The 19928-nt window shown below is 39.9% G+C and overlaps 1 protein-coding gene across 1 annotated transcript in view; it reads right to left on the minus strand.

Moving 5' to 3' along the window:
- SOAT1 (sterol O-acyltransferase 1) overlaps window positions 1–12467 on the minus strand; it is a 57328-nt gene extending 44861 nt beyond the window's left edge. Inside the window, exons 1-2 of the mRNA XM_011361225.2 lie at window positions 12284–12467; window positions 1417–1539 (exon numbers count right to left, since the gene is read on the minus strand). Of these exons, the coding sequence (XP_011359527.1) occupies window positions 1417–1531 (115 nt within the window). The 5' untranslated portion in view covers window positions 1532–1539; window positions 12284–12467. The remainder of the gene's footprint in view (window positions 1–1416; window positions 1540–12283) is intronic.
- Window positions 12468–19928: the final 7461 nt, after the last annotated feature.

Below are 19928 nucleotides of genomic sequence, written 5' to 3' on the forward strand. Positions count from 1 at the left end.
CATTACTAACTTTAAATCAAGGAGGAGGTCATACTTCTTGACTTAAGCTTAAAAATTCAAATTTAAATAGCTGCACTAAATCCTGAAATGATTAAAACTTAATGAACCAAGACAATATGGAATACTGAAAATATAGAGAAATTAGAGTAGTTTAAATGCTTTTTTTAAAACTGGGACATAAAGAGAAAATCATATGTGGTGACAAAAAGTTTCAATAAAAAGTAATTTTTCTGCCTCCAAGACCAACAAAATGGACTATCATACAGTCCCTAAATCATGGAAGGCAAATGTTTCTACCCAATGTTGGCTCAAATTTCACATTTTATATCACACTAAAACTAGCCCATATGCGATATAAATGTTTCATAAATAGCTATCCTATAAACTTATATAGAAACATTTACATTCCTTGTGGGATCCGGCTACTGATATTTACAATTCAATTTAAGTAGGCAAAGCAGAAGAATGTTTCTTTAAGAAGTCTCCGGATGCCAGACAACTCAGAAAGTTCCACCCCTATTTGTTAACCAAACGAGCCTCAAATACCAAATCCTCATTGAAATGAAACATACACAAATGTCACTGCAAAAATAAATACCCTTATGCAAGAGATGACATCAGCTAGAGTAGTGTTTACAGGTCTATCAATTTTCAGCATAAACCTTGACCTTAATAACCAGTACTGTCATACTCTCCTTTGTAGTTGCACAATAAAGACTTTGCTTAAGTATAAAACTCCCTAACCTCTCTCTCCCCCAAGATTTACAGCCTGGTACTGAACTAGGCTAGGTACACTCCTTATTACTCTTATTATGCTCATTACATCTACTAAGAGAGTAATTAGTAGCACTGATTTGTAATCTAATTATTTTAATTAAGGAGAGAGCATTTCTCATTCACTTAGCCTGGCGCTCCATGGGGACAAACACATCTGTACTGATCACTGCTGGAAGCCTCGGGACCTATCAGGGCGCCAATAATTATTGGTAGGTTAGCTGGTTGAAGGAATGGGTACATGGATGAATGGTGTCTAAAACATAGTAGATATCTAACAAATGTTCACTGAATTAACAAGAAAAGGCTTATTTTCTGATTTCTTCATTACCAGATATATAAAACTATGTAATAAAAATCCTAAATTGAAATATACATTGCAAACTCTGCTTACACATATAGCTTACCTCTATGAAATGAGCACCAGTGTCACCAGTAGTATCTAAGGTGGCTGTGGCTGACCCTTAAACCAAAGTGTTCTTTTCTAGTCTCTTTATCGATATAGTTTTCTCTTCTGTGTCTTTACAATGCCTACCAGCATATCCAATTAAAATCGAGCTAAAGAGATGGCAATCCCTCTTCCACAATACTGAATCTGCTCTCTATTTCATTAATTCACCACACAAAAATGGAAAGCCTCACCATCACTAGGTGTCTCCAGGGGTTCCTTCGCAGGGCTTCCCTCATCTTCCTCCTCTCCAGGATTTTCGCTGGACTTTGACAGCCGATTTCTTAGAGATATCTCTTTACCCACCATTGTGTTATCTAGGGAAGACATAAAAAGTTTTGACCTAAGAATCTGGTTTAGGCAAGTTTCACAACATCGCCATATTTAAGGGAGGTGAAAAATGATGATACATTCGCTTCCTTTTGTTTTACTTTAATCATGTTCGAGCATTTTCTGAGTACAAGATACAACAAATTTGAAGAAATGGGTCCCTATAAAGTAACCGGCTAGTTTCCGAAACCCTTATTTAAACATAGGCCCCATTCTTAAAGGACAATTTAGTTGAACAAACAAGGCATAAGAATATGAAAAATTAAGAATTCAATAACAAAAGGTATGTACAAAGATGCCACGAGGTAGGGTGTGATGAATATCAAGTCAATGATAAAAACAATAAATATATGAAGAGAGCCTTAAGAGATGTAAAGGTTTTACAAAAAAAGACAGTATTTGGATAGAGTCTTGAAGGACGAGAACAGAGCCCATGAGTGAGAAAGGGTTAAAACAAGGTCCTCAAAAGCCCTGGTCAGGGGACCATAACTGATCAGACTACTTTACGAGAGGACAAGAAACAAGCTTTTGTTGAACATCTACTAAGTGCAAGGACTGTGCTTCTAGTTTTTCGCATCTAATCTTCATAACAACTGTGCAAAAAAGGTGTTATTACTCCTGGTTCACATATGAGAAAAAATAAGGCTCAGAGTAGTCGCTGTCCGTGCCCTCCACCCACACTCCAGGAGCTGACCGGTAGCTGAACAAACTGGGTTTATCTGGAACACACATGACAGACACTGCGGGGTATCTCAGTGAGAGAGAATTAGAAATGACTTACATGGGGTTTGGGACTTGGCTAGGTGATTTTGGGGGAGAGTCCAAAGCAGTAGAGGTTCCCTCTGGTGTAGGGGGTATCAGTAAGCAGGGACAAGCCCATGACTGGGTCAGTATATCAACAAATCTCTACAGGGAGGCTGACGAGAGGGGAGGCTAGAACTGGAACTGGTAAAACAGCAACCATCATTCTCATTAGCCTGGGGAGAGCGATGCTGGAAACTCTGTGGCTTGGACAGTGTTCATGTTTTGTCTGTGTTCAGATTATGGCGGGGTCTTGTTTTTGTCTTGGGCCGTCCTGCCCAAACAATGGCCTTGTCTTGTGCTGGTGACCGGTGAAACAAATGGTGTTCAATAGAAGAACGCTAAGAAGACCTAGTTGTTTGCTAAGAGTCAGGCTAGCTCACACAACACGGGGCCTTGCCAAGAACACCAGCTCAGCTGGAGGACACCTTCCCATTACAGTAACTCACCCAAGACCACACAGCTAATGACAGGGACAGATCCGGACCTGGGTCTGATCCAAAGTACAAATGCTACTAACTATCTGAATTTTTTTTAAGTTGGTAACAGAAATGTGATGGGGGAAAAAAACTAGAAAAGAGAGCTAGAGTCAAACTGAAAAGTCCTAAGAAATTAGTTTGTTTGTATTTTTTTTTTTTTCAGATAGGCAGTAGCAAGCCGTTTTAAGCACTGAGAAATATGATCAAAGTCAAATTTGGGGCAGATCAATGTCAAGACAGAACTCCGAAGGTTTACTCCCAAGCAGTGTTTAACTATGTGTGACGTTTTCATTAGTCTGAAGCAAAAAGAAAAATAATGAAGTAATCTCTACATTATTTTTAAAGCTACGTACTATTAAGTTCTAAGATTAAGGTCTTTCTAAACTTTTAGGTTAAAATTCCTATAGTACATGGCGAGTTTGATTGTCTTCTTAAATATCACTAGTTGGCAAAGTAAAAATCTGACAAAAATACAGATCCGTTCCCTTCTAATTTTTTTCAAAACTGTACAAATAAAACAATTACGAGGAGTAGATAAATATATCAAGTAGAAATTTTAGGAGACCAATAATATCCAATTAAGAAGAATCTAAAAAAGATTCTTCTTAGGGCAACTGAGAGATTTAAAGTCATTTGTGTAACAGTGACAGAGGAAGCCAGAAAAGCATCTAATTCTCCAAAAGAAACTATTAGAGAAGTGAAACCTGACAACTGAACTCTGAGGGCTGCCCTTACAGGAAGAGGTCGAGAAGTGAAATCAAGGAAGACAATAAGAAAGATACAAAAATGCAAAAAACGCAAAAACAAACAAAAAACGTGTTTCAAAAAGAAGGAATTATACAGGAGATAATGTGGATTAAAAATAGGGACTCTACTTTTGAGTGCTTGTGTGCTTTATGTATTATGTATTTTAATTTCAATATAATCTTTAAAGTAAGTACTATTAGTTTATTCCCCAAATATCGTCTTTGCTCACCACTCCTTCCCATTAACTCTTTCCTATCTCTAGAAAGTCAGTTCTCTCCAGCCCTTTCTTCATCTAGGAACCCTGCTCGCCCTTCAGAGTCAGAGTCAGAGCAGCAGCTTTGATTTAATGAGCAGCTATTAAGTAATTATACAAGGCACTATGCTGCTAAATCCTTTACATTTTCTTATTAAATCTTTACAAACTTAAGAGGTAGGTATTATCCTCATTTTACAAATGAGAAAAATATAGTTTAGGGAGGTGATTTAACTTGCCCCCAGTCATATGATCCTCCAACAGCTGAACTGGGATTCAAAACCAGAACTACCAGATTCCACCACCTACCCTGACTACCCGGACTGCCTGACTCGCTGACCTCTGCTAGGGTTTCTTTGACCCCCATCTCTCATCCCACATTCCGCTGCAGTCGATGCATCCTTTCACACTTACTACTATACTCAGAGAGCAATACTTACTATACTCAGAGAGCAATACTATCTGCCTCTCACATATCTTCTCAAAGACAGGGCCTACATGGTTTTTTCTCTTTGAATTCCCAAAAGCTAGTGTGTGGGGGGGCGGGCGGAGGGGTAATGTCTCTGGAGCATGATAGGCATGCATTAGTAGAGACGGTGGATGTATCAGTTAATACCACAATTATTCTAAGTAACAGGATACAATGCTCTAAACTTAGAGAACCAAGAAAATACATGCTGGGAGGAAGCCAATGAGCATCTTTGCTATTAACAGCTTTATACATCCTACTCAACAACGAGATCTGCAACAACTGCAACAATCATCTGTCTCCAAGACTCCTAAGGTTACTACAAAAACTACTTCAAATATTTCAATAATTGAAAGAAACAATTACATATTAATCACATAAAGCAAACAATACAAGCTAACAAAAACAGTGTTACTTTGCTTTTGGCTGACACTGTATCAACCCAGTGAGAAATGAGTGATCTCCTCTTGATTAAAAGTGCTAAATTAAGAGGTAAAAAAATACTTAATAAACCAAGTTTGATGAGTAAAAATGTTTAATAAGCAAAAAAATAAAAATGTTAAGCCTGGGTACTCTGCAGAGAAATGAAAAAATTAAAGGAGACCTTGGTGATGAGATTAGGGACCATCAAGCTCGTCTAGACAACAAAGCCTTACTTTCAGAGCTAAAACACAGGTACTGAGTTTGCATAATTACACTGCCGTAATTTAATCTACTTATTTCAGAAGTAAGCCGAAGAAGACAACACTAACTTCATAACTAAATTTTTATATCATAGTCTATACTACTATCGTTGGCCTCAATTTCCTCTATTAGCAGGAAGTAAGAATGGTAACAATGGGAAATAAGCATAGGATTTAGTATCAACACAGGATTTAGTATCACATCTGGCTCCGTCATATCACTATGTCCTTGGATAAATCCTCCAATCTCTCTGAATCTGTTTCTTCGTCTAGAAAATGAAGATAAATAAAACTGCAGTTAATCGTCAGAAAAACAGTGAGATAATATACACTAAAGTGCCAGCATTTTATTAACAACCAAGTTTTAAAAATTAAGTGATCTAATACCTACATAACTGTATGCTAAATGATAGTCAAACATTAAGCCACATCATCCCTCAAACTCTATTTGTGTTGGCTTTTATGTACTAGATGAGGGTAAATAAAGTGCCATACTTCCTCAAATACAGTTCAAACACCATGCGGTTTCTAAGACAATGTTGACAGATTTTATTATTGTCATACACACAGATGTCTGGAAGAATAACTATTACTTAAAATGGCTCACCTCAATTTTGACCAAATCCTCAGACTATGTAAACCCTAAGATTACAAGGTGATGTCTGAATCGAGCTCCTCCTACCATCATGTCAACTAAAAGTATACGGCTGTTACTGCAGAAAATGCAGCAAAACAGAGACACGCAGCTCCACTGCTTTCTCCAGACAGGTGGATCGTTCTGGCCTCTGCGTGGCGAGCAGACCGCCACGAGGGCAAGAGTCCAGGCAAGGGAGCAGTCAGCGGCCGGCCACAATCGTCCAGCGATTGAATCTATCCCCTTACCAATCTAGACACTAGCTAGGCAAACTTCGTTAGCTGTTGCAAAGTCAAAAACTCAAACTGTGATTGATGCTAAGTGTCTCTAAGAGCTATCGTGGACCTCAGCCCTTATGTGTGAGGTGTGCCAGCATTTCCTAGCCTTCTGGTTAAACAGGACCTGGAAGGGGATTTGTTTCCTATTACTCACTGGTCACTAAGCCAGATTATCACAACTGATGCGTTGCAAGTAGTACTGTCTTCCTGGTCACTCTCCTTTGTGCTGGGGAGTGAACACCTTCCGCTTCAACGTCTATGTAAAAAGATTCACTGGCTTCCGATCTCCTTGACTTCTCCCGTCTCCAGCAAGCTGTCCGTATGTCCCAGTTACACCTTTCCCTAGAATTCACTATCACCAAAAACTGCGCCATGCCCAGAATTCTGATTTCCAGCACCAAGCCCTCTGAACACCACCAGTTCACTTGCTCTGATAGCGCCACACCAATCCTTTGATGCCCTCCTCTCCCCACCAGGCCCACACTTCCCAGAGCTCCAGGCTCACGTCCACGGGCCCACTTGACACCTTTATGTAGATGTCTATGTGCATCTCAAACCTAACATGACCAAAACCGAACTACCGATGTCCTCTCCAGCTCCGTTCCTCTCATTGTCTTCCCCATTTCAGTGAATGGGACTAACAGTCACTCTTTGCCCAGATTTTCAAAATAACCAGGAGTCATCCTTGATTCCTTACTTTCCTTTACCCGATTCAACAGCAAGTCCACTGTAATCCGCCTTCAAAACAGATGTCCCATTCTAACCTCTTCTCGCCACGTCCTCCACCTTCACCGCAGTGCAAGCCACTGTCCCCTGACTGGACTCGCCTTTTAACTGGACTCTTCGTTTTCTCCCTTCAGGTCTATTTTTTAACACAGAACTCAGTAATCTCTTTAAAAGGTAAGTCAGAGTAAGTCACTCCCCTGCTCGAAAGCCTTCAAATACTGGATTTTGTTCTAAGTCCTCACCATTGTCTAGTAACTCCTCTAAGATCTGCTGCTCCCCTCCCTGTCCCAATGTTGACAGATTTTATTATTGTCATACACGCAGATGTCTGGAAGAATAACTATTACTTAAAATGGCTCCTCTCCATTTTGACCAAATCCTCAGACTATGTAAACCCTAAGATTACAAGGTGATGTCTGAATCGAGCTCCTCTTACCATCATGTCAACTAAAAGTATACGGCTGTTACTGCAGAAAATGCAGGCAAAACACAGGGACGCGCAGCGTCCCTCCCCCTGGCACCTTCAACTTCCGACCACAATCCTCTCGCTTGTACTCTAGTTACTTTGGCCTTTTGCTAGCTCTAGAACAAGCCGACTCATTCCCACTTAAAGTTCTTTGCTAGTTCTTCCGTCTGGAACATCGTCCCAGATTCCCTTCACTTCGTTCAAGTTCTCTGCTCAAACGTCCCCCGTCCACCCAAACTGAAATGAACACTCTCACGCCTTTTATTCTTATTCCCTGCCCTGCTTTATTTTTCTTCAAAGCACTTATTGCCTAACTCATTATAATGTTTATTGTTTATCTACCTGATGAGACTGTAAGCCCCATGAAAAGTAGAATTTCGTCTTGTTCGCCATTTTCTCCGAGTGTCTAGAACCGTGCCTGGAATACAGTCTGCGCTTAATATACGTGCTTTGAATGGATTAATAGTCACCGAGCATTTTCACATACATTAAGGAAATAAAACAACTGTCCTTCACATGTTCGTGAACATAATCGTTAACGGGCTAGAGTGAGAGCTAGAGCTGATGTGTGCTTTTCTTTCTAACCTTACCCAGCAACATTAAAAGATAAACCTGAAAGTTAATGAGGACATTTACCTAACTTGGGATTTAAGCTGTATGTATATAACATAAAAACGATCTGTTCTAGAGCCTAAGACTTCTCATCAACATCTGGTATTTGGGACCCAATTCTAAACTCAGGTTGTCTGAGAGACTGAAAAACAATTTGCTGACCAACGCCATGACCTTTACTCCACTGGCAAACCTCTCAAGCTTGAGACTGTTCTCCGGAAACAATTCAAATAATCAGAACAAACGTTATTAGAATGGTTAGTAAGTCCCCTTAGTAGGTACATACTATTTTCCACACTCTCTGATAAGACCTTTGTGTACGGTACCTCCTTTAATGCTCTGCTAACAATAACCGTATGTCAGGGTAACCCGGCCCCCACTTTTAAAAAAGAAAAAAGGAGTGACTGCTGGAAGCATAACTGTAAATGACAGTAAAGAAAGAAAACTTTAAAAGTAGGACTCGACATTAAGAAAAGAGCGAGCATGAGTATTTTAGTGTCAGATCAAAGGAGTTGTTTCTTTTGAGTTTCCCCAATACATCATTGTATCAAAGCGGACCTCAGCTCAAGTTCATGCTTTGATGGCCTTGGCACTTCTAAATAAGGCCATGGTCCTTTAAACACAGAAGGCAAGGCAACACTAACTGCAAAACCTTTTTTTAAGTTCTGACACTTAAAAGGTATGTGCCAATTAAATGGATATTAAGCACTTTTTTCTACAATGTCAGATAAATATTGTGTAGTAACACAGAGGTCTACTTCATTACATTTTACACACACACACACACACACACCATGTGTCAAGAGAAGGGATAACTAACGATTCAGAAAGGTAAAACAAGTCCTTGTGGAGGAGGCGACATCAGAGACAGAGTTCAGAGAAGGTGTAGGAGCTTCTAGGCATCAAGACAGGATGGGAGGAAGAGCTTGCCACACACACACACAGACCATGGTGGATGGATTCATTACTGCAGACAGTTTACTGAGGTCTACTGTGTGCCAGGCCCTGGGATGCACAGGTGACTGCAACAGTGTGCCCTCAGGAAGCAAAAATCTAGAGAGTGAAAGACATAAAAGCATTAATTATAACACCTAATGGTATTGCAGAACAGTAGTTGAGATGTCATGGAGCATGAAGGGAATACAAGCCTGGTGGCGAATTGAGTTTAGGGGCAATCAGAAAGGGTTTCCTGAAGAAGGTGAAATCTTAAGTTCGATTTTAAAGAGAAGGAATAAGGCTGAGCACACAGTATATGAAAAGGGAAGAACAAAAGGTCAAGGGCCCTTAGGGGCTGTTCTAAGGACTCTAGAACTTAACTCACAAAGGAGAAGCTGACAGAGGTTTTAAACCTTGGCTACATCCAGAAGGCAACTGTAAATAGATCCCAGGTGAGTTTTCTAACTCAGCTAAGGTTATGGGTGTACCATTAAGCTAAGTAACTAAAGGAAAAGAGAAAGTAGATAAGCTCAATGCGATGTGCTTGTGGGTCAGCCCAGTGATGGTGACCACAGGCAGATGGATACACAAGTCTGGACTTTAGATGGAGATCTGGAATTCATCAGCGTCCAGGCAGCAGCTAAGGCCAAAGCACAGGAAGGAACTCTCTCCCAAGGAGAGACCACAAATCAAGAAGAGTGGTTACCTAGGAAATAAAGCTAACATTTATTTACCCAGCACTTACTATGGCTCATTTAATCCCCACAACCACCTATGCAGTACATAAGTCTTATTATCCCATTTTATAGGTGGTTAAAACATTATAAGACAATTAAAGAACGATTATAACATTATAAGACAATTAAAGAACAATAAAAAGCAAGGCCTAGGAGAGATTAGAAGAGAACCGGGAGTAAGAAATATATGAAATCAAGTTAGAGAATTCAAGAGGTAATGTATGGTCAATATCACAGAGAATTTGTAGGACAAAAAAATAAGGGAAAGGAAAAGGAAGGGTGGGACATGGCATATCTCACAATTTGGAGACATTAATAGCTACGATTTACTTCTATAGTTAGCTTTGGGAAGAAGGGCAAAGAAATATACTGGATTGGGTTGCAAAATGAGTTGAAGAAGCGAAAGCACTTATCATAAGACTAGCCCAGCCACAAAGAGAGCAGGCAGCGCCGTCTACTAAGTCGGGGCTGGGTGCCAAGGGAGGCGCATCACATATTTCATTTGATGTTCCTGTTTTAAAAGATGAAAAAGATTCAGAAATGCTATGAAACTCGTTCAAAGTCACAGCCAGTAAGTGGCAGTGGAAACATTTACACCCAATGTGACATAAAGCTGACTAGGTAACTTTTAAAATCCAACACGCTGATTAAACAATTCTTTCTTAAGAGTCTAAGCTACGCACTGGTTTTGTAATGTTCAGTGTAATAGTATCTAACTTGCCTTAGGAAAGTGTTAAAAGACAAAATCCAACCAAGTCAATCTGAAGATCTAATTGGCTTTTATTAAGTGATTTCATGAATCAGGTAGCATCTCACCTTAGCAAGTAGAAGGGCGCCTCCATAGAAGGTTTTTATAGGCAGAAAGAGGGTGGGACTAAGAAGTTAAAAAGAGTAGATTATTTCAGGCAAGGTCACCTTCCCTTAGGGGAAGCCAGGGGGGATCTTATCAGGCAGATTGATTAAAATTATGTATCTGAGAGAGGTTGAAACTGCAATTAGATCAAGCATTAAGTATAGGTTTGGGCTTTCACCACAAACCGTGCCATTTTGGGCCTGTGGTTGTGCCATTTGGGGCCTGTGGTTTTGTGTTTAACAAAAGCAAAACAATAAGAATTGGTTTGAGAAATAAATGGACCAAGGTGAAAGAAGTGTCAACTTTAGCCCACCTATAATAAATTTTTTTTCCCCCCAAAAAACTACAAATCTATAAAACAAATAAATACTGAGTGCCTACTCTCAGTGAACTTTGCTATATCATTCACAGGTTCAGCAGGGGAGAAATTAACAACTGCAAATAAATTTACAATCCAAAACAAAATTAGTCCCTCTTCCTTCTAAAGGGGTGCCCTAATACAACCTACAATATTTACATACCAAAGAATTAGGTCATTGAGTCAATTAGCAAAAATAAACATTCTCAGTTTACATCTGTGGGGCCACTCTACTCATTTATCCTATGTGATAAATTCTAAAAATAAACTTAAAGCTTTTCCATTTCCTTCCCAAAGGAAATCAGTACTCTTCTCTAGTTAATATTTCCCAGTCGAAAGTCCCTTCTTCTGTCCTTTCATTCATTCTTTCGTTGTGCCAGGCGCTGGGCCAGACTCTTGAGAATTAAGACAAATTAAAATGGACTAGCTCAGCCTTCATGAAATCTACATGCCAATAGAGGAAACAATTAAAACAGAAGGAATTAGAACAACTCCTTCCAATGGATGATTACTGCTGAGGAAAAGAGTTCTGGGAGGGTTTAACTCGGATAGGATGGGCTTCCTGAAGAAGTGACATGTGGGCTGAAGACTGAGGAATGCGTAGGAGTTGCAGGGAGAGACTAGCGCCTAAGAGGTGGAGGAGACCCCTAAAGACCAAGAGATAGTAAAAAACAAACAACGACAACAACAACAAAAAAGGCTTTCCTAAAACAAAAATAAAACCAGTGTGGCTTGAGCCCAGAAAGCCAGGAGGAAAGTGGCCCAAAATGAACTGGAGAAAGGAAGAGTGGCTGCAGTACTTTGGTCTTTATCCTACCAGAAGGTGAATCTTTGAGAGTTTTAAGCCCGTGATCCTTTGAGATACGGACGTTTTCAAATGATTACCCTTGAATGCATCAGAAAGCCTTCCAAAATCCATTCCCACGCCTACACAACACACAAACAAGTGCTACATCCATACCGTTCAACTTAAAAAACACTTCTACGTCAAGAAAAAGGCAAGTACTCTGAAAAAAAAAAGTTTAAACAGTTGGCAACCACTTAAATATTAAGACGTGACCAATGAATTTAATCTATATATAAGTATGGAGACTAGAGTTTATAGTTGTTCCTCCCTTACAAATAACTTCTAAATATACATGTCATTTAAACTGCATGGCTATTGACACTTCGGAACAACAGAAACTTAATTCCATCCTAATATTTGAAAATAAAATAGGAGCTTGATTAAAGGCTCTGGTGCCCAGGCACGCAGATTTCAACGTCTTGAAGCGCCATCCTTCCCTTCGCACACGTTTTTCCCCAAATTAATTAGAAGCTGACTTCCTGAGTGAGTTTTTGGTTTTGCTTTTTAAGGAATAAAAGTCTTCTAATTCATAACTTTCTTCACTACCTGATGCCACAGGATTTGAGGGACACCAAACCAACCTCCAACCGAGGTTTAAAAGGTTGTCATCCATCCCGGCGCCCGATGGTAACTTTCCCGCCCTCTCCAGCCCCCAAACTCCCCGGGACCCGCAGAGCCTCCTCTTCGCCCCCCCCCACCCCGGCTCCGGGCCGCCTCCTCCGTCCCCCAGCTCAGGACAAGGCCAGACCCGCCAGGCCGGAGTCGCAACCGCCACCTCTATCCCCTTCTCTCCGGCTGAGGCGGCTGGACCCAGATGGGAAGTGAGGAGGGGATCGGCAGCATGGGTATTACCTGGGGCCCGAGCCCGGCAGCGGGGACCTCGGCAGGGAGGGCACAGCTGGGAAGGCGTCGCCGTGAGGCCGGCAGGAAGGTCAGCTCCCGAAGGCACCGCAGGGGCCCACGGCCGGCAGAGGAAGATAAAGCGCCGGACTGCCCGGCCCCTCCGCCCCCAGCCTCGCGGCCCGCTACGCAGCGTCACGCGCACGCCCCGCGCCGGCTCCGCTTTCATTGGTGGCCCTGGAGGCCACCGGGCTCCGCCCACAGCCCACGGCCGCCCCGCCCCGCCCCGCGCCTCCCCGGGCGGGCGGGTGCGCTGTACCCGAGCCCCCACCTGGCGGCGCGGCCGGACGAGGGACGCTTCGCAGCAGCAGATCGTGACACCACTGACAGCAGCTTGCTTTCCATTTCTGCCCCAGCGGTCCGTTGTGAATGGGACCGGGACAACTTCCTGCAAGTCCGGAACGGCGCCCTGCGGGTAGCACGGGACTGGCGAGTCTGGGGCCTTTTCTAGAGACTTGCAAAAGCCGCTTCTAAAACCGAGGATGATTGCAGTTTGAACTGACCCTTTGGGAACAAGTAGAAGCACTAGTCAGAAGCGTTTGTCGTGGGATACTTCAGAGCTTTGCAAACTGCACTTGACTGTGTCTCAGCACGTGAGAACTAGATAAGGAGACACAGTAAGATACGGCAAATAATGGAGGAATTAATTAAAAAGAGAACTTCATGATCAAAGAAAATGATGCAGAGAGATTTCGGACATAGATAAGCTAGAACAGTTAATCGCTTGGGTTTTACGAAGGCCACGGTGTAGGTGGATTTAGAGCACAGATAGGTGAAAAAGAAATGAGGGCAACAGAGACTGAAGGTTCACGTTCACAGCCTGCAAACCCGTACAAGCTGACCCAGCCTAACCACCAGGACCCCACTCCAGACGGAGGATGGCAGGCTGAGAAGGCCACCCATCAGCCTCTTGGCTGCCCTGAACAAATGAATCAGGTTTACCTGAACTGACTACTCCCTGTGGACCTTTTAACAAAGAGGATGAACAAGTGTCCTGGCCACCCCCGCGAAGTCACTGGAATTCAGCACTGGCGGTCACTGGCAACCCACCCAGTCCACCTGTTCTTAGAACTGTGATTGCCGCTTTTGCCAACTGGATCCCAGTAGGACCTGGTAGATCCCAAAGGCTTCTGTGCTTTACCTCTCCCCTTCCAGTAGTTAAGAGCAATGTGAACAAGGGACTCATTTTCGTTGCGACTCTGCTGGCCACCTTACGTATACACCAAGAAGACTGTTGTCTTTTCCTTCATTTTATTTATTCATTAAAAAAATATCGATTGTATTTTGTTCTTGGTGCCAGAGATACAGCAGTGGATACAGCAGAAGAAGCAGCCCCTGCACTTAGAGAAGCTTATGTTTCTAGTGGAGAAGACGAATAATGAAACAATAAGATAATAACAGGTAGTGATTAAGTATTGAGAAGAAAACAAAAAAGCGTGGTCGGGAAAGGACTTTTCGAGGAGGTGATCCGGGCTAAGACTTAAATGAGGAGAAGGAACCAGCTATGATAACTACGGGAAGAAGAGCATTCTAGACACAGGACGATGGATGTGAAGGTGCTGATGGCGAATGTTTGGCTTGAGGAACGTGCCAGGAGGCTTCAGCACCATGGGGAGGGTAGAAGATCGAGGTTGGACGGCAGGAGCTGAATCATGTCATTTGGATGCTTTTATTGTTTTGTCTTATTTTTTAAGTCAACCTATTTTGTGGAGAATGACTTAGAGGGGAGCAGCAATGGAACGGGGAGAAGCCAATGGGAGGAAGCTACAGGGTAAGTCCGTGGGCTAGATGATGGTGCTGGATTGGGGTGGTTGCTATGGGAATAAAAGTTGAAGGATTTTAGGACATTTCCTGAGGTGTAAGTATGAAGAAAAGTAGAAAACAAGATGACTCCCAGGTTGTTTTCTTAAGTGAATAGGAGGATGGCAATGCCATTTCCTTCAAGGTGGAAGACCATTTAATGTGACTGGAGGAATCCTGAAAGCCTCAGCCCAAACTCCAAGCCTCTCCCGCCACTGGCCTCGAAATCTCACATCCTTGGAATCAAGGTTTTGTTAAATTTGAACGTTGGCTTCATCATATTCCAAAAAATACACGTACAGAACTTGTACGAGTTGTAGGGATACAAAAATTAATTACAACTGTCTACTGGGGAGATAAATAATAACTAAGCCATTTTGAGACAATAAATGTTATAATAAAAAAGAGATACCTACCAGGGTCATTGCTAATAATACCTAATACAGACATTGGCATATAGAAGTGCTTAATAAATATTAACAGTTATTTTATGCTTTTCTACATTGAAGTTTATCATTACTGTTGATGTTATTCTCTTCTGGATACAGTGAGACCAGAAGGAATGATTATCACAGCCTAGTACTCTAGGAGAGGAAAGGCTGAAAGGTTGAAAGGCTAATTGACTCTAGCTTTCTGAACCAGTAGGAGGAGGAGTTTAGTTGACAGCCAAGGGAGGAGACACATAGAAAGACATTACAGTAATATAGGTGAGAGATGATAAAAGACTCAACTAAGGCAGGAGTAGCAAGTGGGATGGAAAGAAGAGGGCATATTGGAGAGATAGTTAGAGACAGTTGATAGGATGAGATGTTTGGACGTCAGGGTTAAGGATATATCCAGGATTTCTGGCTTAGCAGGCCAAGTGGATGGACTAATAGAAACTGAGGTAAAGACATGCATTTGAGGTAAGAAAAAGAGGTAAGGAGCAAGAAAAAGCTTCACTTGAGTTAATATTTAAGCTGAACTAGTCTACTTCCTCCTGAGACCTAAAGGAACTGAAGAAGCAATAAAGTTTTGTTTTGGCTTTACAATAAAATAGCTTTAATGTTGGGGTTTTTTTTTTTTCTGATTATGCCGATAACATGTACTTATTGCAGAAAAGAAAATGAAATACAGCAAAGCACAAAGATAAAAGCCATCTAATGTCCTACCACCCAGAGGTGCAGCTAAATTTTGGTGCGGGAAAGGAGAAGAACAGTGGCCTGAGCCCCAGGACTTTTCCAGGAAAAGACAGGATTCTACAGGGAGCCAGGTTTTAAAACGCAAACACCTCCGTTTTTGAAAGAGTCACATCTCCATTAATGATACTAAACAAGCAATAAATCTTTATTTTATCCCAAGTATGGGCAATTTCTTCATTGGCACTCAGGCTTAGTGAAAACATAGACTCATCTGGAGTTAAGGTTTGGGGACTAAGATAATGAAACAAGAGTTGTAAATCAGTTAAGGTTTTGGGACTAAGACAATGAAACAAGAGTTGTAAATCAGGACAACCTTAATTGGCATGTCCCTGAAAACTCTTGGAGCGCTGGAAGCCTGTCTTGTGTATGTATTTTGGCAGCACCCAGCACACTATTATGAGCCACCTGATAAATGTACTGAACGAGTTGAAACCAACTGAAGGTATATTTGAGGGTGGATTCCAAACAAAATAGAAATCAAGACCTCATTCCTTGTTTTATTGATTCAGTTATCTCACAAGCTATGTCATCACTTGTTTTTTGACAAACAGAATTCTTTACATATGAGGAAGAAAGCTATCTATCCCAGTTAAGTAGGCTGCCCAATTGGTTCCATAGATTCTAGCTCTAAGTAGCAAAGTACATTTTAGGCACTGCCATAGATGTAGTAACAGTTTAAGGGGTATACAGACGTGAAGAAGCACCCTCTAGAGTTCTTGAATCACCATAGATTTTTTAAAAAATCTCACTGGAATTAAGTTGTCATAAATCCAAAGAAGAGTCTTATCAGTTAAGATGATATGGTATGTCTTAGAAAACCACTAATAACTCAAAAATGTATAGTAAAAAAAAAAATCTTTAAAGAAATTTAAATTTACACTAGAAAATATTCACTTAATGGGGGAAAAAAGGCAGTAGAGGAGGAACAGAAGAACTAAAAAGACATGAGACATCGAAAAACACTTTTAATGGCAGACATAAATCCAACTATATCAATAATAATATTAAGTATGAAAACTAAACAATCCAATTAAAAGGTAGAGATTGTCAGACTACATTAAGATCCAGCTATGTGCTGTCTACAGGAGACACAGTTTAGATTCTAAGATACACATAGGTTGAAATTAAAAGAATGGTAAAAGATATACAAAACGCAACCATAAGAAAGCTGGAATGTGATATTCATATCAGACAAAATAGACTTTAAGTCAAAAATGTTTAAATATGTTTGCAAACCACTTTGCAAAACAGTTTGGCCATTAAACGTAGAGTTGCCACATGACCTGGCAATTCTACTGCTAGGTATCTACTCAACATAAATGAAAACATATCTACACAAAAACTTTCATGAGCGTATTCATAGCAGCATTATTTATAATAGCCAAAAAGGGGAAACAACCTAAATGCTCATCAACTAATGAGTTGATGAATAAAGTGTGGTATATCCATATAATGGAATATTGTTCAGCCGTAAAAAGAAATGAAGTACCGATGAATGCTACAACATATATGAAGTTTGAAAACATTCTGATGAGGGAGAAAAAAGGCTGTCACAAAAGACCACGTTATACAATTTCATTCATATGATTAGTGGTTTGCCTAGAGCTGTAAGAATCGGAGTAAAATTGGGAGTGATTGCTGATAGTTACAGAGTTTCTTTTTGAGAACGATGGAAGTGTCATAAAATTAATGGTGGTGATGGTTGCACAACTCTGTGAATATACTAAAAATCACTGAATTGTACATTTAAGTGGGTGAATTGTATGGTATGTGAATTATATCTCAAAAAAGTTACTTCGAAAGACAGGCAAAACTAATATAAAGTCTGAATGGTGGTCATCTCTTGCCAAGTTATCAATTGAGAGAAGGCATGAGGGAGCCTGCTGGTTTGTTAGAAATGCTCGCTGTCTTGATCTGGTGAATAAATGAGTGGAAACAAATGTAAAAGTTCTTTAAACTATAAATTTAAGATTTGTGTACTTTACTATGTGTCATACCTCAGATAAAAAGAAAAACATTTTTAAATGCCAGCTCTATTTAAATAATTTTGACTTAAAATGTTGACAGTCACTAATTATGTTTTAACTTTTCCATTTAATACTAATAGATAATATTTATAAGTAAAGTAACTTTTTAAAAACATTAAAATAATTTTTATTTTATGTTTTTTACATTTACTTTCTTAATGAAAATATATTCAACATGATTTTCATACAATTTAAATTCTCCATTTTTGTGTACTAATACTTTAGATCACTACTATAGATAGAATACAAATAAATGAAAATCTTCATGAAAATATAATGATTTTGTTGAAATGTTGGCAAGATGAAAGTTATGGTATAAATATATGATGATATATGAATTACGTGTTTTAATTTTATTCTTCATCCAACATCATTTGCTCATCAGCCAAAAACCTAGATACATGCAATAATGTTTAAATTGTCATTTTTGACATTTCGGTTCTCTTTCGGTCATATAAAAACTATAACTTTACATATATTTCCCCATTTGGTCGTGACAAAGGTTTATCTGTTGAGGTAGGAGGAGATACTTGATTCGATAGCCTGTGTTGACATAACTTTTAAAGACTTAAACATAAGGAATGTGGCCTCAAACTTTTTTTGTCCTCAATCACATAAATATTGCTGGTGTGCCTAGACACAGCATATGTGTGCTGCCTTGTTTACAGTTATCTATATACTATTTGATCACCTATTCCCATGCGCACACACACGCAAACACACACACATATCATACATGAAATTCTGTATCGCTTCAGTAGAAAAGAGATGGTCTTACCCACCCTTGATTCCCTGTGTAGTGTCTATCACACTGATTGCAGGCACCAAAAACTAGGTTTTAAATTTAATTGGATCACAGATATAGGAAGTGGGAGGTACACCTGAAGAGATTTCTCTAGATGTGGTGAATTTAAGAAATCTCATAACAGGCAAGTATGACGCGTATGAAGAGTCAAATCTTTTGCCTTTGGGACATACAAAGCATAAGCAATAGAGAACACGCTTACCCAATCTGCCTCACTAATGTGCATCCTTTGGCACAAATAGTTTATGTAAGTGAGAGGTTCATTGACTCAGAGTTGGGTGGGCCAATGCGGGGTAATGAAACATATGTCTTCTTGGTATATTGTTTTAGAAGGTGAGGTAGGAAGAGACTAAACTTCATACTCAGGATAAAAAGCCACTTTCTAGAACTATACAGTGTCCTCTATGCAATATTCTAACAGTCTACCTTTTATTTTGACTATACTCTAACATGTAGAAATTACTAGTAAAAATTTAAATAATTGTGGTGGTTTTAGCAATATAATGAATAGCCATCTATTAGGAGTTTGACTAAGATTCTCTAATAGATTTTCAGGGATGAATAAATTTTACATAACAAAATAACATTACGCAACAAGTAATTGCACCCAACAGCTATCAAACTAGAAAGCCATCTTTACTGGCTGAGTTCATACTGTTGCATGGTTAATATGAAACAATGAACCCTGGTCTTCAAATTTCAGGTAATAAGACAGACTTGCACAAACATTAGAGGATTGTCTCCCTTCTGTGGGAACACAGACAGAATGTAGATGAAAACATGCTGGTTCTGGGCAAGAACAAGTTGGCTTGTCATCTCTTCCATCTTACCAAATAAATTTTGTGACTGGAAAGATTTGTATTGGAGACAATGGCAGCAGCAAAAACATGGAAGTCAGAAGACACAGGTCATGTTCAGAAAGTAATGAGTAATCAAGTTGGCTAGAAGACCCAGTGCTTCTCAAACCTTTCTGCCAAAATGTCTCCTTACAGGAAATAAAAAACTTGAATGTCTCACTTGCCAAGTTAGGCATTTGTCCCATATCCCCATCCGATGTCTTTGAAATCTCACGTTCTCTTTAAAATGAATGCAAAATTTGCATACCAGTCTATCCTATCAATGGTATCATGTAAAGATATTGTTTTAAAGATCTACTATCAGAGGAGAAAACAAGTTTCCTGTTTCTATCCTTGGCTAATGGACTTTCTCGGAAAAATAGATTCCTGCTGGTTTTACTCCATCATACATATGACAAAACTTTTTAAATAAATGCATATTTTTCAAATTTTGTGAGAATTATAAGTACTTGCAATATATGCATATATTTTGAAGATCAATACTAAACTGAACACTAAGTAACTATCATTCAACTTAAGAAACATCTCGGAACCTTAAAGCCCCCAGTGTACCCCTCCCAGATTGCTCTCCTTCTGCTGGTTCTCCCTTCTCAAAACCACTATCCTAATTTTATATTAATCATTTCTTTGTTTTTCTCTATAATTTACTAGTTTACCACAAATGTAAATATTCCTAAATAACATAAAGTAGCATAAATCACTTTGCTTTTTCAGACCTTGATATAAATAATATATGAATTCTACACTTCGCTTTTTCAGTTCCACATTGTTTTTGTGATTCATCCATATCAACGTGTGTGGCCGAAGTTCATTATTCACTAACAGAGAATAAATTTTTATTTTTATCCATTCCAGTGTCGCTGGGCATTTGATTGCTTTCAGCTTTTTTGTAATTACAAAGTGTTGTGTCTCTAGATTCACATGGGA

Source organism: Pteropus vampyrus, unplaced genomic scaffold (genome assembly GCF_000151845.1).
Source record: "Pteropus vampyrus isolate Shadow unplaced genomic scaffold, Pvam_2.0 Scaffold65, whole genome shotgun sequence".
Classification (NCBI taxonomy): Eukaryota; Metazoa; Chordata; class Mammalia; order Chiroptera; family Pteropodidae; genus Pteropus; species Pteropus vampyrus.